Raw genomic sequence first — 26887 nt, forward strand, 5'->3', positions numbered from 1 at the left:
CGACTTCAGTCTCATATAAGTAGAACAAACCTGATGGTCGACCAACAACTACAAGGAAAATCTAAAATCAGCAACCGATTGGGTATATCCCAAAATCAAGCAAAAAACAACTAGTTTGGGCAAAAATGTACTAAAAAAAAGGAATGCAGAACTAGAGATCCGAAACTAGGAATTTATGGAGCCCCAGTAGATGAAGTAAAACGTTATAAAAATCCAAATCCCAAACATTGATGGAATCTCAGCAGAGTTGTTTAAACACGGAGAACCTATACCACGCGCACGCACTACATAGTTTATAAAAATTTGGTCAGAGTGAGAAATGCCGGAAGTGCTGTAGTACCAAATATAAAAATATTAGAAGAACCAAAATACTGTTTTAAATTATATATTATACATCGCAATATACAAGGGGTCCCGAAAAGATTGGTCATAAATTATACCACAGATTGTGGGGTCAAAAATAGGTTGATTGAATCTCACTTACCTATACAGGGTTAGGCAGATAAAGGGCCTATTAGAAATATCTCGAGAACTAAAGGTAAGAAAATCATGAAAATTGTTATACAGGGGTTTTGAGGTGTGAACTATTTAATGAAAATATTTTGGTCTCTTTGTTACTTCCGGTTATACCGGAAGTTGATTGTAACTTCGTTTTTTTAAATGGGACACCCTATATATTTTTACATTTTTGGATTCTCCTTGATCTCTTCTTTCTTTAAATATAAGGTTTTGTAATATTATACAGGGTAGGTTAAAAGATAATTACGTTTTCTTATTAATTTCGTAGCAATATTCACACCCTGTAGGCTTGTAGCAGTTTGACATAATAAATTATATTTATGTTCAAATGATTTTTAATATAGACTTCTATTGTTAACAATTATTAGTATAGCTAAATTTTTCGTTTTAGTATACAGGGTTGGTCGAAACACGGAATGAGTATTTTCTGAGTTTTCTTAAATGGAACACCCTGTATGTTAGTATTGTAATGAAATGTTGTTTTATGGTACATTTTAATTACTTCAGCACTCCCTATACCTAACTGCTTTAATTTGTGAGTTATTGGTGATTCAAGCAAAACATTAATTGCAACACAAAATATGTGAAATTGTATTAGGTTGGCCGTGAAAATATTCAATCACAAATCATTTTTTGGAAATAAATACATATTAATCTAGACTGATATTTAAAATTGCCAATAATGGTTGAACTGTCAAAATACCATCGAAGTTAAGATTGTTGGTGCGATTAACAATTAAGCACAAATTAAAGCAGTTAGGTATAGGGAATGCTTAAGAAATAAAAAAGTACCATGAAATATCATTTCATTACAATACTAAAATATAGGGTGTTCCATTTAAGAAAACTCAGAACATACTCATTCCGAGTTTAGACCCACCCTGTATAATAAAATTAAAAATTTAGCTATACTAATAATTGCTAAAAATAGTAGACTATATAGAAAATCATTTGAATATAAATAGAGTTTATTATGTCAAACTACTACAATCGTACAGGGTGTGAATATTGCTACGAAATTAATAAGAAAACGTAAATATCTTTTAACCTACCCTGTATAATGTTACAAAATATTATATTTTAAGAAAGAATAAATCGAGGAGAATCCAAAAACGTAAAAATATACAGGGTGTCCCATTTAAAACAACGAAGTTATAAGCAACTTCCGGTATAACCGGAAGCACCAAGTAGATGAAAATATTTTCATTAAATAGATCAGTCTTCAAAACCCCACTATTCCAATTTTCATAATTCAGTTACCTTTAGTTCTCGAGATATTTCTAATAGGCCCTTTATCTGCCTCACCCTATATACAATAGTGCAAACAAAAAAAGTTACAGCCCTTTAAAGTTACAAAATGAAAATCAATTTTTTTTTTCATATATCGAAAACTCTTAAGAGATTTTTCAATGAAAATGGACATGTGGCATTCTTATGGCAGCAGCATCTTAAATAAAAATTAAAGTAAAATTTGTGTACCCCATAAAAATAATTTTATGAGGATTTGTTGCCTTAACCCCCCCCCCTCCAACTTTTGTGTACGTTCCAATTTAATTATTGTGGAACCATTAGTTAAACACACTGTTTTTAAAATATTTTTGCCTCTTAGGACTTTTTCGATAAGCCAGTTTTTATCGAGATATTTTGAATATTTATCGAATCCACCACATATTTGTATATGGTTAAGTATGATATAGAGACCTGTAGTTAATAATCTGAAAATGTATTTATAATTTACATTTTTAGGTATATTTTGAAAAAGAAGCCACATTTCGATAATAGGTGACTTATCAAGAAAAGACTAAGAGGCAAAAAAGTTTTAAAAACACTGTCTTTAACTAATGGTACCACAATAATAGTTTAATTGGAACGTACACAAACATTTGGGGGGTGTAAAGGAACAAAACTCCCATAAAGTTTTTATGTAAATATATTACAAAAAAGCCGCATCTCGATAAAAACTCGTTTATCGAAAAAATATTAAGAGGCAAAAAAGTTTTAGAAACGTTGTGTTTAACTAATGGTACCACAATAATGAATTAATTGGAACGTACACAAAAGTTTGGGGGGTTTAAGGGATCAAAACCCCCATAAAATTTTTATCTGGTGGACAAATCTCACTATAATTTTCTTTTAAGATGATCCTGCCATAAGAATGATACATGTCCATTTTCAATAAAAAATATTTAATAGTTTTCGATATTATATTGAAAAAAATTGATTTTCATTTTGTAACTTCAAAGGGCTGTAACTTTTTTTATTAGCACATTTGTACTAAGGTAAGTTAGGTTCAATTGAACTATTTTTGACTCCAGAATGTATGGTATTATTTATGACCAATCTTTTCGGGACACCCTGTATATTTGTTTTAAAAATAGAAAATGAGAGCACACATATCGTATACAATGCGTGTCCCGTATCACAACATTTTGGTATACTTTATGTCAACCTTGTTACAAGGTTGTACAGGTCCTTGTACAGTCAGCAGATTTGTATGTACAAACTTGGCCTAGTAATTGTAGGGGAGCAAAGTATACTAAATGTACAGTCACTAGAGCGCTTTGGGGACCTATTAGATTGTGAATAGTAGGTCCTAAAACCAAAAAAAGTTAAGTAAAGTTTTTCATTTTAGTGGGGACTTTCCATTTTTAATTTAATTTTCCATTTCCAACAATCGTTTTGGGCTTGAACCGCTTGGGCTCCCCTACCATAACATGCTAATTTGTAAAACAACCTTGATGATATAAAAAGGAAAAAATAGGAGAATCGGGTAACTTAACCCGCGAGTAGTCGTGCCGTTAGATAGAATCTCACAGTTTATCCTTTTTCGCGATAATTTGATGAAAAATTTAGTGTTTTTTCTTCTTCTTCTTCTTTTTATGAAATTTATGGCTTGGGGAGAGCCAATTAGCTTTAATAATTGTTAAAAATAATATTTCTAACATAGCAAGTAAATAAAAATACTATAAAATAAAAATTTGTTGTAAATTCGTATTGTGAGATGAAATCTAACACGCGTCTGTTCACGTTACAGAAGTGAGCGCGACTACTCCCGGGTTAAATAATAGAAATCTCAGTTACGCATAGTAAACAGCATCCCCATGCGGGTTGAAGTAAATCGAGGTACACCTTGAACCGACTATACGTCTTGTATTCTGACTCTATACACCGGCTAATAGGGCAGAATACCTACCCCAGGTCTAGTGGACCAACTGTTCTACCATACTGCTTCCAACTGGAAGTCAGTGTTATGTGTATATTTTTTTATTAAATTAAAGAACACTATTTTCCAATGTTCACGTTAATATCGGAAATAATCATCAGCTTCATTTTTAAACTTACCTGTGCTAAGAATGCAAAATGTCTGGCGCATCTTATAGGTACGAAAAACAGGAAAGGTAAAATAATCTCAGCGACGTTGACGAAAACTTGTGTGAGCTTCAGCTGCCATTCAGGAAGGGCATATGCATACCAAGACAGAGGCGTAGGTAAAGGTAATACTTCATAAACACGAGATATACCTGAAAAGGATAGGGAATTCTAAAACATGTTTGTGTATAAATAGTATTGCTTACTTATGTATAAGCTGTACATTTCTTTTGGTTGATGGTATAATATGACAGTTAATATTTTAATTTTGAGATAGAAGAGAGCAAAATATTTAGAACCAAAAACTTTAAAATTATCATGTGAAGTGAAATTTTTTGTGCTGCAATCCTTAACCCTCCCAGTGTCATAGGAATAGGATTTCTTTTCCGAATGTGATGTTTTAAAGTGTCATAATATAAATGTTCGATCGGATTAAAAATTTAATCTCATCAAGATAAGTATTCACTATTCTAGCGACATGAGGATATGCTTTATCGTTCATTAGCACGAATCTGTCATATTTAATGTCGATGGCAAAACATGATTCAAAATGTTTTCAACGTACATGCCAACTGTCATTCTCTCAATAGTTCAGAGAAATAAGGAAAAAAATAGCCTGTTGGTGACACAACCTCCTCCAGGCCGAAACCAAATTTTTTGAGTAGTGTGGACATCTATAATAATCACCTATATGTTTCCTTCAGCCGATTTTGATGATATACATAGTTATAAACAATTGAAGATCAAAAAACGGTAACTTTTCGCTTTTTTCGTTTATTGCCAAATGGCTAAGCATTTTAAACAAATTTGGAAGTAAGAAACTCATAAACCATATAAAAAAACTTCAATATGGCTCCCGCTGAATATGTCTATCCTTATTGGTTGCTTAGAAAATTGCAAAATAATTCATAAATTTTGAGTTTTTATAAATATTCATAACTTATGTAAAAATGAACTTAGAATCTTCTTATTACACGGATTGCTGATACTTCTGGTGCTTAAATTATACACTAAATTTCATAATAATTGGTCAAATAGTTTAAAAGTTATTTAATTTGTTTATCCCAAATTAATTTTTTTTGTAACACTATAAGTCAGAAAAGATGAAGTTACAGTAATACTTTGGATAGTTTATGAAAGAAGAAGATTCATACTAACAACTTAATTAAAAAAGAATGACAAAAAATAATTCTAAGTATCGCAAAATTATTTTGCAAGAACATGTCGATTTTTTGCTTATAAACAATTAGAATAACTTTTTAACCATTACCCGTAGAAAAATTATTTTTTTACATTTAGAAAGACTGAATTTTTATACAAATTTTAAAAAAGAAAAAATTGTCCTAGGACAATTAGGGACGAAGTTGCCGCCCCCCATTTTTTAATTCACAGCAGCTTTCTTTATAACAATTACGAAATCAAATCAGTCACATTGGAAAGAACATACTTCAGAGTTTTAATGTACCAAATATAAAAAATATATACTTTCAAACAAATCGTCCACAAAGCTTCAAAATGTGACCCTTAAAATCGGCCGGCCTCGAAACTTGGGAGATCGATGAGAAGGGGGAAGGAAATGTTAGCTGTATCTCTTGTTCTCGCCTATGAATTTCGACGTTTCTTTTTTTAATTGGTATGTACTTTTTGCGTACAGTACGAGTATGCATTATTTAAATAAATTAATTGTTATATACACCATCAAATTTGTTTAAACAATTTGTTTTTCAATTTTTTTAATAAAATTTGAAGTAATTTTAATCACAAAACATACATATCTATAAATAATATAATAATACATAGTTTTTATTAAACTTAGTAATATTTTAAAGTATGAAAAAACAAATTATCCCATTCGATGGTTTCTAAAAATAGTATTGGTCTATGGAAATCAGAAAATCTCAAATAAACTAGGTTTTATTTTTTTAGTAAACATGCTATTAGATGAATGAAAAACTGAAGTTACAGAACCACCAAAAAAGAGATAAACGTAATTGATTGGGGTTGGATATTAAGCTAAGAACCGTTAGTGCCGATCCGATCAACAGATCTTCTTTATATCAGATATTTTATTAAAATAAAAATAAACTCTTGCAAAACTGGTTGCACCGAGTACTTGTTAGTACAGAGATATAAATAGTTTATGGACTTCGATTATCAAAACCTCAATCTTTCTCTATTATCTATTTTGGAGTTCCTTTTTTAATCTGTATGTACTCTTTGCGTACGTTACGGATATGTTTTTTGTTAATAAAGTGGTTATTTAATTAACTATGTAAATTGTGTAAACAATTTTTGGAAATTCTTTTACGATATTTTTAGGATGACTTTGTTGGCAATTATAGGAGTGGATCATATGCACTTGACTTTACAAAAACTTATAATAAATGGGTAACTGATAATTGTTACGTTTTTCATAAAAATACAAGTATTCCTAGATAAACCTTTAATTTTATTTTAATAGTCTTGCTGTCATACCAAAATGTATGAAATATCTTAATTTTTGTTTTTTTGCAATCTTAAAATTATAACTTTCAATGTTGTAAGATACAATTATCACAATATTGTAGAAAATTTCTGAAAATAATTTTGTTCTTTTTATCCTCTCTCTAATTTTGTTACATTTCATTTTTCGTTTATCTAGTAGCATTTTTATCAAGAAATAAATCCTAGTTTATTTGAGATTTTTTATTTCCAATTTAATATTATAAGGCAATTTTAGATTTAGGAATAATTGAATAGGATTAGTAATATAATAATTACAGGGTGTAACAAAAATACAGGTCATAAATTTAATCACATATTCTGGGACCAAAAATAGTTTAATTGAACCTAACTTACCTTAGTATAAATATGCACATAAAAAAAGTTACAGCCCTTTGAATTTACAAAATGAAAATCGATTTTGTCCAATATATAGAAGAGATTTTTTATTGAAAATAGACATGTGGTATTTTTATGGCAGGAGCATCTTACAAAAAAATTATAGTAAAATTTTGACACCCCATAAAAATTTTATGGGGGTTTTGTTCCTTTAAACTCCCCCAAACTTTTGTGTTCGTTCCAATTAAATTATTAATGTAGTACTATTAGTTAAACACAATGTTTTTAAAATTTGTTGCCTCTTAGTACTTTTTCGAAAAGTCAGTTTTTATTGAGATATTTTAAATATTCGTCAAATCCACCACATATTTGTATAATATGGTTAAGTACGATTATGAAGACTTGGTAATCGTATGAAAATTTATTATTTATAATTTACATTTTTAGGCATATTTTGAACCATATTAAAAAAGAAGCCACATCTTGATAAAAGGTGCCTTATCGAAAAAATACTAAGAGACAAAAAAGTTTTAGAAACATTGTGTTTAACTAATGGTACCGCAGTAATAGTTCCATTGGAACGTACACAAACATTTGAGGGGTCTAAAGGAATAAACCCCCATAAAATTTTTATGTAAACATATTAAAAAAGAAGCCGCAACTCGATAAAAACTGCCTTATCGAAAAAATACTAAGAGGCAAAAAAGTTTTAAAAACAGAGAGTTTAACTAATGGTACCACAATAATAATTTAATTGGGTTGTACACAAAATTTTGGGGGGTTTAAGGGAACAAAACCACCATAAAATTTTTACGGGATGCAAAAATTTCACTATAATTTTTCTTTAAGATGTTCCTGTCATAAGAATGATACATGTCCATTTTCAATAAAAAATCTCTAATAGTTTTCGATATATTGGAAAAATCGATTTTCATTTTGTAACTTCAAAGGGCTATAACTTTTTTTATGTGCACATTTGTATTAAGGTAAGTTAGGACCAATCGATCTATTTTTGGTCCCAGAATATGTGATTAAATTTATGACCTGTATTTTTGTTACGCCCTGTATAACTAATATGTACGTTTTACAATAAAAGTTACATCAAATATTATTAAAAAAATTGAAAATAAATTGTTTAAACAAATTTGATGTTGCATATAACAATTAGTTTATTTAAATAACGCATATTCGTAATGTACGTAAAAAGTACATAAAAATTAAAAAAAGAAACAACGAAATAAATAATCGAGAACCAGAGATACAGTTAACAGCTCCTTCCCCCCTCTCATCGCTATCCCAGTTTCAACGCCGGCCGATTTTAAGGGCCACATTTTTAAGCTTTGTGGACGATTTCCTTGAAAGCAAATCTTTTGTATACTTGGTATGTTAAAACTTTGAAATATGTTCTTTCAAATGCGGCTAATTTTATTTCTTAATTGTTATAAACAAAGCTGCTGTGAATTAAAAAAGGAAGGGGGCTAACTTCGTCCCTAATTGCCCTAGGACAATTGTTTTTCTTTCTAAATGTGTATAAAAATTTAGTCTTTCTAAATATGGAAAAATAATTTTTCTACGGGTAACGGTTAAAAAGTTATTCTAATTGTTTATAAGCAAAAAATCGACATGATCTTGCAAAATAATTTTACACTATTTATAATTATTTTTGATCATTTTTTTTTAAATTAAGTTAATAGTATAAATCTTCTTCTTTCATAAACTGTCCGAAGTATTACTGTAACCTCATCGTTTTCTGACTTATAGTGTTGCAAAAAAAATTAATTTGGGATAAACAAATTAAATATTTTTTAAACTATTTGACCAATTGCTTTGAAATTTAGAATATAATTTAAGCATCAGAAGTCTCAGCATTTCGTGTAATAAGAAAGTTCTAACTTAATTTTTACATAAGTTATGAACATTTATAAAATCTCAAAATTTATGATTTATTTTGCAATTTTCTAAGCAACAAATAAGGATAGACATATGCAGTGAACGCCATATTGAAGTTTTTTATATGATTTATTAGTTTCCTACTCTCAAATTTGTTTAAAATGCTTCACTTTTTAGTAATAGACGAAAAAAGCGAAAATTTAGCGTTTTTTTACCTTCATTTGTTTATAGCTATGTATATCATCAAAATCGGCTGCAGGAAACATATAGGTTATTAATATAGATGTCCATACTACTCAAAAAATTTGGTTTCGGCCTGGAGGGGGATGTGTCACGAGAAAAATCTTATTTCTCTGGACTACAATCATTTCCACAAGTTCGGTATGTCCTTTCCAAGCAATGCCGCTCCATAGCACTATGTCGCCACCATCAAAACTAACGCTCTGTATGAGGTTCTAACTGGCATAAAGTTCTCCATAGGGAAGCGAGATTGACGAAATTTCGTTTACAGAAGGATTGGCGAACGGTATGTCAGGTGCAACATCACACAGAGCGTTATTTTTGGTGGTGGCATTTTAGTGCTATGGAGCAGTATTGCTTGTACAACATACGGAACTTGTGGATGTGATTGGGCAAATGTCAACTGACATGTACATTGAAAACATTTTAGAAAATCATGTATTGCCATTTGCCAACCATATTGGACAATATGACTAATTCGTATCAAAATGTATGATAACACATGTCCTCATGTCGCTGAAAAGACTAAGAATTGCAGCACAAAAATTTCATTTCAAAATATTCGATATTTTTGTCCATGAGTGTATTTATAGTCGTAACAAAACCTGCTATTGCAATTAAAAAAATATCATTTTTTTTACATTTATTACCTTTAAGGTTCCACCATACAGGATCTCCATTGATGAACTTCTGTGTACCTGACATGAACAGAATCCGGAATAAGAGCCACTTGACTAGCCATAATGATATTAGGTCTTTTGGACATCCTTTTGAACCCCTTCGACGCCCTGGCAAAAGTGGAGCCACAAAAATGGCTAAAAATCCTGTTTCTAGAAGCAGTTCATCACTGAAACAGGGAATAAGTATCTGTTTAATATAAGGTGATGAAGGTAGGAAATTTACATACAATACAAATACTGAACCAGAAATTTTATCATATTTTGATGATTTAGATCTTATTATGTAGATTAGGGAAAATTATAAGAGCTAAAAATATGTAATAAAAAATTTATCAAAAACTAAATAAAAAGAAATACTATTGAAAAGAACGTAATAATAGTTAAGAGCACAGTAGAATAAATGGAAACATTGAGGTTTGAAAAAGAAAGGAGCAAAAAAACTAGAATCATGGAAAGCCATATTCTATAATACATGAGCTGACAGAAGATTTTCGATAAATTAATCTGAGCAAAGGTAAGATTATCTTAAAAACATGAAGAAATGGATTCCATCAGTAATGTAACGAATTTAAAAGCAGCTCATTTCTATTTGAACATATTTTATGCTCACTCGTCCACAGAACTTATTAGACTTTAAGGAAAAAAACAAGGTATGGTACAAAGGCCTTATAACCAAGCGCCAGAGACTAACGAATCTCGACTAATTTAAGAGGATGCGCAGTTATAAATCATATTTTTTTTATTTTTCCTATATTCAAGCAAATTTTTAAAATTCTTAAAACTGGACTCTTGTCACCCTGTATATCTATTAGATATAAATTCTGCATGGCTATATATTTACAAAATAGAAAACTAATACTCATTTAAAGGTTAATTTTTGGTTACATTCAGTCACTTGATATAAATATAAATAATAACATTTGATATATTTACATTACGGGTATCAAATATTCACAAGGTTGATTATTCCAAGTGAGAGTATATTAGTAGTGATTTAAAAAATATAATTTTAATTCAATTTATTATATTAACATAATAAATTGAAATAAAATTATATTTTTGCTCCTGATATAATGAGTTGTTTTGTTATTTCTTTATGTTGCATAATGTTTCCTCCTCCTCTTCTGTCCTTTATCCTTCGTAAGGATGTGGTGACGTTATGGCATTCATCATAAATATGGTTGCTATCCATAACTGAAGGAGAGCAGCCAAGGAAACAGATGCTTGGGGCTTTCGCGCGGATGCTGGGGGAAGGCAGGGCTTAACTTGGGCTGTAGCGCGCGCGCGCGAGGGGAGAGAGAGAGAGAGAGATTCCTCTAAAGGAAGGAGATAAATAAAGAATTTAAAGCCGGACTCAAATGACTCGTGTACTTGGCGAATAATCGTTACTTGCGTTACTTACTATGTCTTTTGGGAGGGTTACTAGAACAATTCTTTGACAATTAATAGTAGTATTAACATTATTATTATTAGTGTTTGACAAATAGTACAATAATTGTACTAGTAACCCACTCACACAGCATTGCCAGTATACGCAAGTGACGATTATTCGCCGACAAGTCGTTTGAGTCCGGCTTAAAGTGGGCTAAGTAGATGTGTTCTAACATATTATATTCCAATATAACATGCAGCTTAATTTAGCTAATTTCTAATATATTCCTCGAAATGAAATATACTTTTTTCTATGCAATGATTGCTTAGAAGGCGTAGCACACAGCTAAATTTTATTTTTGGATCAATACCATGAAGTATGTTCTGAAGCTATTTCTTTGTGGCATTTATGTAATTTACTATTCTAACTGGGAAATAAGCCACAATTTACCTTAAAAAATGATTTCATTGACGTTTCGACTTCCACCTCGGACGTCGTTATCAAAATACAAAATATTGTATTTTGAATTTTTTGGAATTCTGTAATTTTAGAATTTTAAACATTTTATATCTTTGATGCAGTCTTTATTGGAGCTTGTATAATAGTGCCGTCAGTGAGGGTATTTGGCTCCGAATTTCATTCTACTGCATCAATTAACTTGAAAGATATTTTCATTGTAAGTAGGGAATTACTCAAGAAACAAAGCCTATCCTATAGTATATCCTATGGCGCTTTTATCTTGAGAGTGGTTTCCACCACTTCTCGGGGGTGGAAAATGTTTTGGTCAAAATAACCACGGAAGTGACTAGAGAACCTAATTCTATACTTCATTCAATACCTTTTGATTTATTTGTGTTTGAAAATTTGCCATTTTCATTGAAAAATTACACCTTTTCGGTTGGTTTTTTGCGAATACCTTAAAATTATGCATATAGCGAAAAAAACTATGTAAAACATTTTTGTAACTTATGAAAAATTAAAGAGATTAATTTCTTCATAAATCTTCTAGTTATAATACAAAAAAAGATATGGTAGGTGAAAAAAGATTTTTTTGTGCATGCTCAAATCGGTGTATTCAACATAAAATAACAAGAAATCGTCGATTTAGGGGTATATTGCTACCAATACTTTTTGTAGTGCTTGAAAAGACCTTTAAAACGAGCACTGTTAAATGTCGATTACAACTAAGCGAGATATGGTGCAAAAAAATTGAAGACTATGACTAATGTATTTTAAGGAAAAATGAGAAGTATATTTAACCTCTCATCCACCAGAAATTAAATGCATCGTTTTCCTTCTACAATACCTTTTATTATAGTGTTATTTCTATGTTCAAAAAGTTGGACGGGATTAAAATAAATGGTTTTTGAAAAAAATAAGATCAAATTATAGAGCGAATTTTTAAATTTTCTTAAAAATCTTCCTTTTTCTCCATGTAACTCGAAAATGATAAGAGATACGAAAAAATATACAGTACAAAAATGTAGGGTTTTCTCAGATAACAATCTTGTTTTTCTTTCATTACTGTATCTCTTTATTATTTTCGAGTTACATGGAGAAAAGAAAGATTTTCAAGAAAATTTAAAAATGCGCCTTATAATTTGATCTTATTATTTTCAAAAACCATGCACTTTAAACCCGTCCAACCTATTCAACGTAGAAATAAGACTATAATAAAAGGTATTGTAGAAGTAAAACGTTGCATTTAAATCTGGTGAATGATGGGTTAAATATATTTCGCATTTTATCTTAAAATAAATTAGTCATCAATTGTTTTGCATGCCAGTGGAACCTCGATTATTCGTCCCTCCATTAACCGTCACCTCTGTTAACCGTCAGGGTCCGTACATATGTTGTATTGACTACATAAGCAAAAAAATCATCTAGTGTTCATCATTAAACAATACATCTAGTGATATTCTCGACAAGAACTCAATAAAGTAGATTGCATGATCCTAAGCTGATTAAGAAATTTAGCCGTTTCAAAATGTGAAGCAACAGTATCTAAGTAAAACAAACAAAAATTTCAGAATATTTTAAACCAAATTGTTTCGATTGTACGAACACAAATCCCTCTTACACTGTCAAAGAAAACATAAGTTGTACTGTGAATTTTTAATTTTTTTTAATGTTTTGTTAACCGTCTTTTCGATTATCCGCCATAACCTTGGTCCGGTGCCCTGACAGATAATCGAGGTTCCACTGTATATGTCGCTTAGTTTGAATGTAATCGACATTTAACAGTGCTCATTTTAAAGGTCTTATCAAGCACTACAGAAGATGTAGCATTATACCCTTAAAATCGACCATTCCTCTGTTATTTTAAGTTGACCAAACTGATTTTGAGCATGCACCAAAAAAAAATCTCTTTTCACCTATCATATCTCTTTTTGTATTATAACTAGAAGATTTATGAAGAAACCAATCTCTTTCGCTTTTCATAAGCTACAAAAATGTTTTATATAGTTTTTTTCGTTAGATGCATAATTTTTAAGGTATTCGCAAAAAACAGTCCCAAAATGTGACATTTTTCAATGAAAATGGCAAATTCTCAACCACGAATAACTCAAAAAGTGTTGAGTTTGCAAAAAAATTTATAGAACAGTTCTTGCTTATAATTAGGTTCTCTAGCCACTTCCGTGGTTATTTTGACCAAAACATTTTCCACCCCCAAGATAAAAGCACACATCGGCATATGGTAGACTTTGAATTAGAAAATAAGTAGAGGCTATTCCCAAGATATTATTAAAATTCATGCAGTAGGATAGAATTCGGAGGTAACATCCTGTTTTTGCTCTCATTGACTGGCGTATAATCACTTTGAGTATAAAAACAGAATTATCTGGAGCGGTCATTAGACTCAATTCGACGTATTGAAAATCATTCATCATAGGGCAATAAACATAAAAAGTATTTTAAAAATATGCACCTAAAATGTGTACTTTGTACTCGTATTTATAGTAAATATTAGTCAAAAGGGTATAACAAGTAGTTATTATTTGTAAAATGTTTCTATCTATAAGATAGAAACTAATATGAATAATTGCAAAACAAGTAAATGCAATCAACAACTCATTATTTTTAAGTGGATGTTGCTAATCAATTTTCAAAGTAGGTTAATTAATGAAAATGCAGTAAGTACTTACAAATTTGTTACAAACGCTTGCCCAACTTGGAATAGAGAAAAGTACAAAGACCACAATCCTGCAAATAGTGGTATTGTACAAAACTTCTGAGAGATAATTCTAAAAACAAACAATAATAGAAAAAACAATTAGATTTCTTATTTTTATATTATTTCAAGTAAAATGAGATAAATACACTACTCCAAGAAATTAACGCACCACCTTAAAAATGGGCAATTTTTGATGTTGTCGATTTTGATGTCTGATTTAAGTGATTTATATTGTTTAGTGTTTAATATGTTATAGCCTTATTCATTAACAATATCGCTGTAATAATATTGCTGCTATGCAGGTAAATTATCATTGTATACCGGGTGTACCAATAAAACCGTGTTTTTTTCTTAAGGTTCATCACACACTGTTGAATATTCTAGCCTAGCATTTATAAAATACTGAAATTAAAACCCAACTATAGCCTCAGATGTTCTTGACATTCTGTTTTTTTATTCAATAGCTTATGTTGGATAATAAAAAAGTTAGGTACTTTAACAACTAGTCATGTTTTTCATCAATACAGAGTGTGCGACAAACTTTAAGAAGTGCAAACTGCATGAAAAAGAAATGACAGTCTGCTTTATAAACGTATGTCCGCAAATTCTTCATTCCCGAGATACGGGGTGTTGAAATTTTTCTTAGAAACTGATGATTTATTTCTTGCTTTAAAACCGGTTGAGATATGTAAATGACATTTGGTGGGTTTTAAGAGGTAGTTATTGTCCATTTTTTGACATACAATTAACAATTTTATATTCTCCATTGGCGTGCTTATGGGTCATATTACCCGTAGGCACGCCAATGGTGAATATAAAATTCTTAATTGTGAGTCAAATAATGCGCAATAACTACCTCTTAAAACCCACCAAATTTCATTTGCATATCTCAACCGGTTTTAGAGCAATAAATAAATCGTCAATTTGTAAGAAAAATTTCTGCATCCCGTATCTCGGAAACGAAGCATTTGCAGACATTATGTTTATAAAGCAAACTGTCATTATTTTTTCATATAGAATTACCCCTTAATGTTGTCGCACTTTTTTAGAAATACCTTGTATTGATGAAGAATATGGCTAGTTGTTAAAGTACCTAACTTTCTTATTATACAACTTAAGCGAATGAATAAAAAACAGAATGTTAAGAAAACCTGAGGTTATAGTATTAGGGTTTATAGGGCTTTAATTTCAGTATTTATAAATGCTAGAATATTCCACAGGGTGTGGCGAACTTTGAGAAAAAAAACACAGTTTGATTGGTACACCTTGTATACAGTGAAAATTTACGTGTCTAGCAACAATATTATTACAGCGATATTACTAATGAATAAGGCTATAACATATTAAAAAATCACTTAAATTGGACTACCGGTTTAGGAAATTCGAGTTATCAAAAATGACCTATTTTTTACGTGGTGCTTAATTTCTTGAAGTAGTGTATGTATTTAATGATTCTATTTACCCTGTAAATGCCAAAAAGGCTCCAAGAAGAGATAACAGATCTAGAGCATAGCTGGTATCTAGACCTAGATAAGGTGCCAGCCACAACAAAGTAGGTTGATAGTGAACTTTTGCTGATAATGTTTTATGTTTACTGTTTTCCAGTACGGATCTAGCTGGCAGTACTCCATTGTCTCCGTATAGACCTACAAATGAAAAAAAAAACGAAATGTATTTTATTATATTATTATAACTATTTTATTATATTTTAATAATTATTGACACACATAAGTATATTGAAATATTAGGTTTGTTCTAGCATCAGTTTCAAACGGTTTGAAATCATCAGCGAATAGTGGACCAGCGCGAGTAGAGGGGACAGCACTGGTGACTGTATTATGTTTTCTCACTGACCAACTGTTTGCTGACGGTTCATGACTAGTTTGACTGCTTGCTAGAACAAACCTAATATATTATAAACTTGCAATCATATTGGGCAGCAGCCCGTTGAAAATAAATAAATACATAAATAAATAAATAAATGTAAAAAATGTAAATGGCATCACATTAGATATAGTATTTTTTATTTTATTTTATAATGGCTTTGGCTTAGCCAATTAGCCAGACTATTTGTTTTTTTGTATGGTATTACAATAACAATTAATTTAATCATCTAAGCCTAGATATTGTAGTGATCAAAAATAGCAATTACTGTGGAATAAAAAAAAATAAATGAAATCATTGAAAGAAGACAGACATATAGCGAAAAAGTCTGGCAACGTGGTAATTTCTCGGAAACCGCTACAACGATTTTTATGGATTTTGATGTGTGAGGGTCTTTTAATGCGGCCGATATTATAGTGGTAATTACATTTTGTCAAATCTTCCGTTTTTCTGGAAATCTAATGAACTTTCTTATTTCAAACGGAACACCCTGTGTATTTTTGCGTTTTGGAATTCTTAATGGATACTGATTGATTATTTTTCATATGAAATTCCCTACTAAAAAAAAATTTATAAAAATTTATAAAAATCAGTTTTTTCGGCCGGGGTAGACATTATTTTAGGTTCCTTGGATCATTGTGAACAAAAAAGGTCTGTTGTAGTTTTCCTCTAAAGTTAATCGTTTCTGAGATATCAACAATTTAAAACCGAAAAAAAAAACAAAAATTGACGATTTTCTAGGTTTAAAAACACAAGTAAAAAATATTATTTTTGAAACTACGAAGTACCTAAATTCAAGTTCAAGCATTATTTTATCAGCTACCGATAAGTAATTTGGCCTTGTTTCATTTTAAAATATTATTTTTTAGTTGTTAATGCAGCCCGATCGCCCGTTCTCTCATATGCGCTTCATTAATAATTAAAAAAAAACAATATTAAAAATTCTTATAGGTATCTGATAGAAAAGAGTTTGATCTTGAATTTAGGTATGTACTTCATAATTTCAAAAATTATTTTTTTACTTGTGTTTTTGAACCTTGAAAATCATCATTTTTCGTTTTTTTTTTAGTTTTAAATTGTTTATAACTCAAAAACGATTAACTTTGGAGAAAAATTACAAAAAACCTTTTTTGTTCCCAATGATCCAAAGAACCTAAAATAATGTCTACCCTGGAAAAACATTGATTTTTATAAATTGTTTAATTTTTTTTTACTAAATGTAGCAATAACTCCGAAATTATAGCATTTAGGTATAAGGAATATTATATGAAAAATAATCAGTATCCCTTAAGGAATTCAAAACTTAAAAAATATACAGGGTTCGCCATTTGAAATGAGAAAGTTTTATTAGATTTCCAGAAAAACGGAAGATTTGACAACAACGTAATTACCACTATACTATCGGCCGCATTAAAAGACCCTTACGCACCATAATCTATAAAAATCGTTTTAGGAGTTTCCCAGAAAATAACGTGTATAAGATTGCCCTTAAAAAAATTTCAGCAACAGTAAAGTTTTTCCAATATTTCTCTATATAAGATTGCCCTGTATAAGATTGCCCTTAAAAAAATTTCAGCAACAGAAAAGTTTTTCCAATATTTCTCTAAGGTGTGAAAATATGAACACTTACAGGGGCATCTACAAAAAATTGGAAAGCTTTTTAAATGTAAAGGATAATCCAGAACAATATATTGGATCAAGAAGGCTTTCAAACAGTTCAAAAATGCAAGGTAGAATACCTAAGCCACATTATGTCTTTGTTAATTAGTACCTAGTGGGAAGATACAGCATTATAAAGGTACTTATCCACAATAAGAATCTCTCTTGAGATTTTTGTCTAATGCAATAAAAAAAATGGGAAAATTTATTTTCATTGTAGAAAAAGGCCCAAGATATGTAATATACGATATACTAGATATCATTTTGTGAGAGAATGTGGGGTCTAGGACGTTTCATCGCCGCCGTTTCGATGCCGCCGTTTCGATGCCGCCGTTTCGATGCCGCCGTTTCGATGCCGCCAGTTCGATGCCGATGCCGGCCGATTCATCGCCAGTCTTTTCATTGTAGAAAAAGGCCCAAGATATGTGATATACGATATACTAGATATCATTTTGTGAGAGAATGTGGGGTCTAGGACGTTTCATCGCCGCCGTTTCGATGCCGCCGTTTCGATGCCGCCAGTTCGATGCCGATGCCGGCCGATTCATCGCCAGTCAATTAATCGCTATCTGATATATTTTCGAATTTTCGACAGTTACAATTATTATTTATTTTTAGTATTAATTAGGAATTCTAGGAAATGCGAGATATGACGGCGATGAAATGGACTGGCGATGAACCGGCGGCATCGAAACGGCCGGCGATGAACCGGCGGCATCGAAACGTCCCATTCCGAGAATGTGTCATCAGACTTTAATTTCATAAACAAAATCACAACATGTAAACATGCGACATTGCAAATTTCGCATGAAATAATTATTCCACATGCTGCATATGAGTCAAACTATGGTGTTGTGAGTTAAAGTAAAAAAATGAGTGAATTGGGTCTTCAAGGGTGTTAAAAGGAAAGAATGTAATGAATGTAATAGGGTTGTATGAATCTTATTCCAATTTGTGGGTCGAATTTAAATGCAAATTTTATGTTCTTCAGCTTCAGCAAATATTGAAAATCAGGGGCAGATCATTGAAAGAAAGTTTTTATAATATTCCTTATCTTTCTGTTCCAGTTCTTCCAGTTCTCTTCTTCCAATAATACTTCCATTAAATTCTTATATGATCTACTTTTAATCCAACCTCTCACGCAATATCTATGAGTCTTTCTCTTTCTAACTTAACGGTAACAGCTGATGTAACATCTTTGTAGCATTTAATTCTCTTTACAAGATATTGAGTTTGTAATCTTGTCGCATATAACATTAAATAGTTCAATTCTCAATCTATCTTGCCCGTTTAAAATCGTTTCACTTTCACCTGCTTCATCGAAAAATGTTTTCTCTTCTTTGTTCTTTGAAGGTCAGTTGTATAGAATATGTTTGAGATATCCTCGTCTTCGCAAAAAAATATTTTTGGCTTCTAGTTGACTTTTGCTTAACATATTTCTTACGTCTCCAATAAATCTCAAAATAGATGTCATTAACTCTACTTCAATAATTGATACGTTTTAAGTCCACAGTTTCTTCATGTTCACGTTTTGCTTGTTGCATTAACTCGTTCCAAAGTTTTTGCCAAATCAGTGTCAATAGAGCTCTCTCAAAGGTATCTATTTTATTCTACAGTGTCTTGCTTCATTTTTAACTGCTGATTTTTGTCTCTATTAGGTAAAGTATTTACAGCATCAAAAGTTTCTACAAGTTTTGTTTTCATCACTTTTAAGAATTCATTGCAAATTTGGTGAGACAGATAGCTAACTGAACCTTTTCATTTATTCGCATTCCGTTGTAAATGCTCAGCTAAGTTGTCAAATTAAGCCAAGTATACAAGACAACTTAAGTAATTTTCTTTATAGTGACTCATTAAATCCTCATTGGATCGACGAAAAGATAGTCTTTGAGAAGCAAGTAATTTAGTAGTGACAACAGCTCTTCTTAGGACGTTTACCCAATAATCAGCTTCTCGTTCTACTTGCTCTTTCAAGCCAGCGTCGATAACTCCAATAAATGATGATCTTGTTATTAATGTAACCATAGAGTTCAGATGAAATTTACTTTTTTCGTGAGATTTGAGCAAAATATTCCAGTGGGTCCAACCAAAATCAGTTAAACTATTTGTTCAACTGAAAATAATTTGCACAGGTAACAATGAACAACTTTAAACACTTGCGTCGTATATTAGCCAATCTCTCGTTTCTTTGCCTCCATTGGGTTTTCCTCTATAAACGTTGCTTTCATTTAATCTTCTATAATAAGCTTTGTCTCGATCTTGATACATTTTTTTACAATTTTCTAAGAAATCACTCTTTGGTTTAAAAGTTGTCACAGTTTTTATAAAGTCATCAGTCTTTAAATCAGACCATTTCGACATCGCAGGTATTTCTTCGTCTTTTTCTCTATTTCAGAAAAGATGTAGATTATTTAGCAGACTTTACTTTTTTATTAATAAAAGGAACGGGTCCGTACGGGCCCCTGGGTGCCTGCCCCAAGCGCCCAGTGCATAAACCGGCAGTGTATTTACTTAATCTATTGGTTTTCTGAATATTGATGCTTAGTAGTCAATAATCTCAACAAGTTTAGTGCTATTTGTACTATATATTATTATAGTCTGTGGCAACTACTGCTAATACCTAACCTTCTCCCCTCTTCTATTTCTTTTTCTTCTTAAATCAGGTAAGACTCACTGGTCTCTGGCACTCGGTACGGCCTTTGTACCATACCTTGTTTTTTCCCTTAAACTCCAATAAGTCATGTGGCCTCAACGAAGGCCAGCAGTTTTCTTGTTGGTGGTAGTTTTAGGATCTCGTCTAGTTCAAATCTCAGTTGACCAGTGAAGTCAACCTCACATCATTCAGCAGATTGCAATGGCATAGGATATCTATGGCAGTATCTTCTTCAATTTTGCACTTTTTGCATTGTGGTTCATTCACCTAACCTAGTTTGTATAGGTGGTTTCTTAAAGAGCAATGTCCAGTCACTATTTTAGTGACTGTTTTAATCTCTCTTTTAATGAGGTTCATCAAATTGTTCTAGAGGTTTTTTATAAATATTCTTGATAATTTTTTTAGTCTAGATTTGCCCTTGAGTGGCTAACCATTTCTTTTAATGACTCCTTATCAACCACTTCTGAATCTTGTTTTTTGTAGTATCTTTGGTGATGCTATATAAAGGTTCTGGGTCTACAAAGGTTTTTCTCAAGCCTTTTTGCCAACAGATCTTTTTGTTAATCATGCATATGCATCCCATCATAACATGGCACACACATTAAAAACACTTTATTATCTTTTGCCAGTTTGTTGAGGAGATCTTTCCAGTTCCTCGCCATTTTTGATTTTGTGAGTGGGTCCTTTACTGCCAGAATATTTGCTTGACTATCTGTGTAAATGTTCATTATCTTTGCTTTGGGGGCTCTTCATCTATGATGAGTTCATCAATGCAGACTACCAAAGCAAAAACTTCAGCCTGTAATACAGTTTTACAGTGGAACCTCGATTATCCGTCAGGGTACCGGACCAAGGGTATGACAGATAATCGAAAAGCCGGTTAACAGAACATTAACAAAACTTAATTGATCAAACGACTAAGTGATACAATCAATGTTCGAATTTGAATCAAATTTAATTATGGTGACACACAGATATTGACTGTAATAATTATTGTGCTGTGCATTTTTATTTTTGGCTTGCGATTCTAAAAATAGAACTCTAAAAGCAGAGTATCATTTATCACCTATTTAAATTGAAATTTAATCCAGAGCCCTGAACAAGAACAAAAATTATTTACATAAAAAAATGCGGTGGTGGCATAACTGCATGTGTACGAATTTCGTTTGGCTTATCGCAATGCTCAAACAAAATGAATTGATGACTAAATTTTTACTTATGTAGTCAATATAACTTATGTAGGTATGGACCCTGATGGTTAACAGAGGTGACGGTTAATAGAGAGACGGATAATCGAGGTTGCACTGTATATTGATCTAATCTAGGCTGTAAAATTTATTCTACTTGCATGTTATAACCTACTATCCACAAGTATTAATTCATAATAGATTTAGGTACATTAATGTAAGTGTTTGGATACTAAGGAATTTATGTAACATTCCTGTTAAACTCTCTGTATTAATTTATTGAAATTCTACTTATAAATTAATCAACTACCATAATTATAAATATGATAATTACTATTAAAAGATTAATTCATAATTGAGAATATGGAAGGAAAAGAATATAGGTATTCAGGATTGTATAATATTTAGAATTTAGAGAAATAATTAAAAAAAGGGGAATTTTCATTCACTTCTCATTCACAACTTAATAATTTTAGCTCGTCCATGAACATTTTTATTAATATAAAATAATAAATTGGCAAGATTCTAATTTAAAAGTTGCAAAGTAGCACCTAAATCTAAGTTAAAAAGGCCTCATATGAGCTGAGGTGAATGGCCGTAATAGTTAAAAAAACAGTTAGGTGTGAAACGAAGACAGGATACACATCAGTAATTCGGCTTTTTTGGTAGTGATAGATAAAATTATTTATTTTTACTTACCCGGTATTTGTACGTAAAACGACAAAAACGCTGCTAAATAAATTACACACAAACATCTCAAAAATAAATTCCTTGTATATCTCACGCTTATCATCCTGGTAAAATTGTAAATTTTTAATAACGAAATTAAAACTCGGAAGCATCAAATATCAACATTCTCCAATAGCAAATAGCACAGAACCAAAGAACAACGTCATTGTCAGAAATAGACGCCTGTGTCATTCTAGATAAGTGGTCTGTGATTCTAGACATGAGTCATGGGCGTTACACAATGTATTATTTGGTGTAGGCCGTAGGCTATTAAAAAAATAATGCCTAACAAAATCTTATTTAATTCTTTATCTATTTATTTTATTTAGAATACCTACAGAACCACAAAATATACGTAGGGCATTATAAAGTCATGGCATCATAAAGGCATAAAATAAAAGTTTACCTATTCACAATTTTCGACCCATCTCTTCAGATATGGGAACACAGTAATTGAAGAAAGCCAAATCAGGAGATTAAACCAAATCAGAAAGCAATTGGAAGTGGAAGCACAACTCATGAATTTTTGGCTGTTGACCTAACGGTCTTATAAGTGTGCGTATTGTTGAAAAAAGTTTTTCCTTCTGCATATGGACCGTTCTTTAATAGATTCCTGCTTCAATTTGTCTAATATTCTTCTTTTTCCTCTTCTTGCAGTACCGTCTACTATCAGAGGTTGGCTACCATCACAGCAATCTTAACTTTGTTGGCTGCAGCTTGAACTCACTCGTACCAGTCCCTTAAATTTCACAGCAAGGAAATCCTCCTACGTTCCACATTCCCCTTTCCTGAGATTTTTCCTTGAATTATAAACCTTAGCAGGGAATACTTTTCCCCTCTCAATATGTGGCCTAGATACTCGTTTGTATGGTTTTTATGACTTCGCATTCCTTCCCCATCTTCAGCAATTCCTTCATTCTTCTTCCTCTTTATAAGTAATTCTGCTTGTTCATTTGCGGATTGATACTTATATGGAAGGTTGTCACTCCATCTTTCGAGCGGTCGTCCGATACTTCTTCTGCCGATTGGTGATTTATTTCTTGCTATTGTGACCACGTTTTCCCTGCTACGTCCACGGTGCTACGTTTTCTCGACTCTGTTTTACGGAATGGAAGCTTGGACCTTGAATGCGGTATCAATGACAAAACTGCAATCATTCGAGTTGTGGATGTATAGAAGAGTTCTGAAAATATCATGGACAGAACACGTCACAAACAAATAGGTTCTGAGAAAGCTGAATAAAGAAATGAAAGTCTTAAATACAATCAAAACCAGAAAATTGGAATATCTCGGACATAGTACATGTGGAGAGAGATTTAAATTGCTTCTACTCATTATGCAGGGAAAGATTCAAGGAAAAAGAAGCATATGGAGACGCAGAATATCGTGGCTGCGCAACCTGAGAGAATGGTACGGATGTACATCAAATGAACTTTTCAGAGCAGCCGTCTCCAAAGTTCCTAATAGCTATGATGATTGCCGATCTCCGTCACAGAGATGCAACTTAAAGAAGAAGATTGTGACAACATGGATCTCCCCGATTTTGCTTATGAGTTATTCCATTCTTTTTTTCCACTTAGTGTCCATTCGTTTATACACTGTACTTTAAATTTTCTTCCAACATCTTTACTCCTCTTTCGATCTCTCAGCGTATTTCCTGTAAATTTTTATCAGTACTCTCATTTCTGCCGTACTGGCTTCATAAATTCTTCATTTCAGTGTTAATATGTCTGTTTCACAATATAATATTATTAAGGCATCGTGCCAGTCTATTTGCTTTTTGTACTTGATCTCTCTCACTTCTTTGTCGAGGTCTCCATAGCTAGACAGTGTAAAGGCCGCGTCTCACCATCAAATAATTTGATCAAACAGTTTGAGCAAACTCCGGAAGTACGTCAAAGTGACGTCACAATTACAGTTTTTTTGAAATTCTAAAAAACTGTGCTCTCACTATCAGTCTAGTTTGATCAAATTTTTTGTATCGAGTTGTCTAACTTGTTTGTACTTTTTTTTTTCTGATTTTGGCTTTGGTTTAGAACTAGAACCTTTAGCCACGTAATCGTATAACTTATCACTAAGTCAGGGGAGTAATGTGTAGTGTGTGTGTTGAGTAAGTGTCTTGTTACTTTGCAAAGTCGACGTCATTGTCTTTGCAAAGAGACGCTAATTGTTTCCGAACGTCTGCGGTCCCTCCGGTGAGTACCGATCCCACTGTTTGTACTTTATTTAAATTTAAAATTTTTCATTATTATCCACAATGAACACTCAGGATGTGACGTCACTAACTGTCACTTTCAGTTTGCTCAAACCAGTTTGATCAAATTATTTGATGGTGGGACGCGGCCTTAATATTCCAAATGAATTTTATTTCCATTACTTGTCCAGTACTGATGCCATACATTTCTATTTTACTTCTGATTGATACTTTCTTCTTTAGGTACCGTGTACCGTCTCCTCTAAGGAGGTTGGTAATCATCACAGCTATTTTCACTTTTGAGATTGCAGCATAGATAAGGTATATATAAGTAGAAGTGGATTGCAACTCTGAACAAGTCGACGGAACTGCAAGTATACCACATAAAACTTTCTCAGATTGTTGAGGCAGGAGATGCGTCTTCTTCCAATACTTCGTTTTCCCTGCATTATAGTTTGTAGCAACACATATTTATCCGCTCTCATAACGTGCCCGAGATACTGTAACTTTCTTATCTTAATCGTATTCATAATTTCCGTAACTTTCTTATCTTAATCGTATTCATAATTTCCTTTTTCATCTTTCTGAGGACCTCAACATTTGTTATTCTATCTACCCAACTTATTTTTAATATTATTCGGTATTATTTTTAATATTGATTCTTTGCTGATTACTATTGTTTATGAGATTGCCATATTAAATTCTTTTGCTTTTATCTTAAATCTGTAGACAACTCTTTGCAGACTATCTTCATATTAAGCTATCAATATTGCGGCGTCTGCGTAACAGAGTATTTTTACTTCTTTGTTTCCTATTCTGTATCCGCTTCTTTTGTTGACACTTTTGATGATTTCATCAATGATTTGAAGAGCATAGGGCTCAATGAGTTCCCCTGTCTTATTCTGCTGCTTATATCTATAGTTTCTCTAAGTTGTTTGTCTATTAATATTTGTCTAATGATTCACAATAGTATTAGCTATTGGTAGTTTTACCTTTTTCAAGATATTCAATTAAAATAATAGCCTTGCAATCCCAACCAAAAGTAACCAAAACCTTTCTAACCCATTGAGGCACTGTTGTCGGCCTACATATCCAATGTTGTTTTTGGTAAATCTATTTTACATAAATTTTATTTACAGAATAGTAGCTAATCTGAGACACAACTGTCTACACTACAATCACAATAAAAATGCACTATATAGAGATAAACAAACCAAGACACGTTGAATGTTCGAGGAGCACTCCTAAATCATGGTTTGGGAGAGCTCCTCGTGCTTCTTTATTTCTAGTGCATATTTATTGTGATTGTAGTGTAGACAGTTGTGGCTCAGATTAGCGAATCGACGCAAAATAGCGCAAAAGATGGAAAACATAATACATTGCGAAACAAAAAGAGACGAAACTAGTGGAGGTGGAAATGATCGTTATAAACGTATCTAAAAATTAACATTACATAGTTTCCCACCTTTAGACGTCCGTGATAGGAGTATTTTATAAAATTCTACTGTCACAGTGACAGGTTGTCATACTCCTCTGATACGTCTAAAGGTGGGAAACTATGTAATGTAACGTTAATTTATAGATACGTTTATAACGATCATTTCCATCTCCACTAGTTTCATATCTTTTTGTGTCGCAATGTATTATGTTTTCCATCTTTTAGTGGAGATTGGAGATTTAGCGATACAAACTTATAAATTTACATTTTACTTATTGTTTCCCACCTTTGGACGTATCAGAGGAGTATGTCATCTAAAAGTGCCACTGTGACAGTGGCAGTTGCCAAACTCGTCCGATATTTTTAAAGGTGGGAAACGATAAGTGAAATGTAAATTTATAAGTTTTTATCGCTAAATCTCCCATCTTAACTAGTTTTATTTCTTTTTATCTCACATCTTAATGTGTTTTCCATTTTTTGCTTTATTTTGCCGGTTATTAGCGCGCTCATCACCCTCATCACAGTATTGTTTTTTATTAAGATATCACCAAACCCCCATCAAAATATTATATATACCCGCCTATAAGATCTCAACGAAAAACTAGCAAGGCAACAGTGTAAATGTTACTACCATTGAACTTGTCATGTTGGTGCCAATGAGTTTTAACGTTTGAAGTTTGTGAAGTGTCAAAACTGTCAAAAGAATTATGCCAATGTCAAAAGTGTAATTTTTAGGTGTGATTATAAAATTATTCTTAGACATTACAATATTTCATATAAAGTATTTATTTAAAAGATGTATTTGTGACTGGAAAAGGAAATTAGAGCCCTATACTTACAGTTAAACGCTTATAAATTTGTAGCAAGTATTTTATCTTTACAAAAGAAAGTTTATTTCTTAACATTGTAGTTTTATATTTTTATTACAAATGGCAACTGGAACTACTTTGCAAAAAGCCATTGAGTTAGTCACCAAAGCCACCGAAGAAGACAGAAACAAGAATTATGAAGAAGCCCTTCGTCTATATGAACATGGAGTAGAGTACTTTCTACATGCCATTAAATGTAAGTACCTAAA

At 31.8% G+C, this 26887-nt stretch overlaps 2 protein-coding genes across 2 annotated transcripts in view; one reads left to right on the forward strand and one right to left on the reverse strand.

The window, feature by feature from the left end:
- Window positions 1-22350, reverse strand: part of LOC114330524 (lipase maturation factor 2) — a 41158-nt gene extending 18808 nt beyond the window's left edge. The window contains exons 1-5 of the mRNA XM_028279871.2: window positions 22148-22350; window positions 15528-15711; window positions 14037-14135; window positions 9489-9685; window positions 3862-4040 (exon numbers count right to left, since the gene is read on the reverse strand). Of these exons, the coding sequence (XP_028135672.1) occupies window positions 3862-4040; window positions 9489-9685; window positions 14037-14135; window positions 15528-15711; window positions 22148-22241 (753 nt within the window). The 5' untranslated portion in view covers window positions 22242-22350. The remainder of the gene's footprint in view (window positions 1-3861; window positions 4041-9488; window positions 9686-14036; window positions 14136-15527; window positions 15712-22147) is intronic.
- Window positions 22351-26513: 4163 nt separating this feature from the next.
- The window catches only part of LOC114330523 (vacuolar protein sorting-associated protein 4), a 43617-nt gene continuing 43243 nt past the window's right edge, over window positions 26514-26887 (forward strand). Inside the window, exon 1 of the mRNA XM_028279870.2 lies at window positions 26514-26874. Coding sequence (XP_028135671.1) covers window positions 26739-26874 — 136 coding nt within the window. The 5' untranslated portion in view covers window positions 26514-26738. The remainder of the gene's footprint in view (window positions 26875-26887) is intronic.

Source organism: Diabrotica virgifera, chromosome 3, assembly GCF_917563875.1.
Source record: "Diabrotica virgifera virgifera chromosome 3, PGI_DIABVI_V3a".
NCBI lineage: Eukaryota > Metazoa > Arthropoda > Insecta > Coleoptera > Chrysomelidae > Diabrotica > Diabrotica virgifera.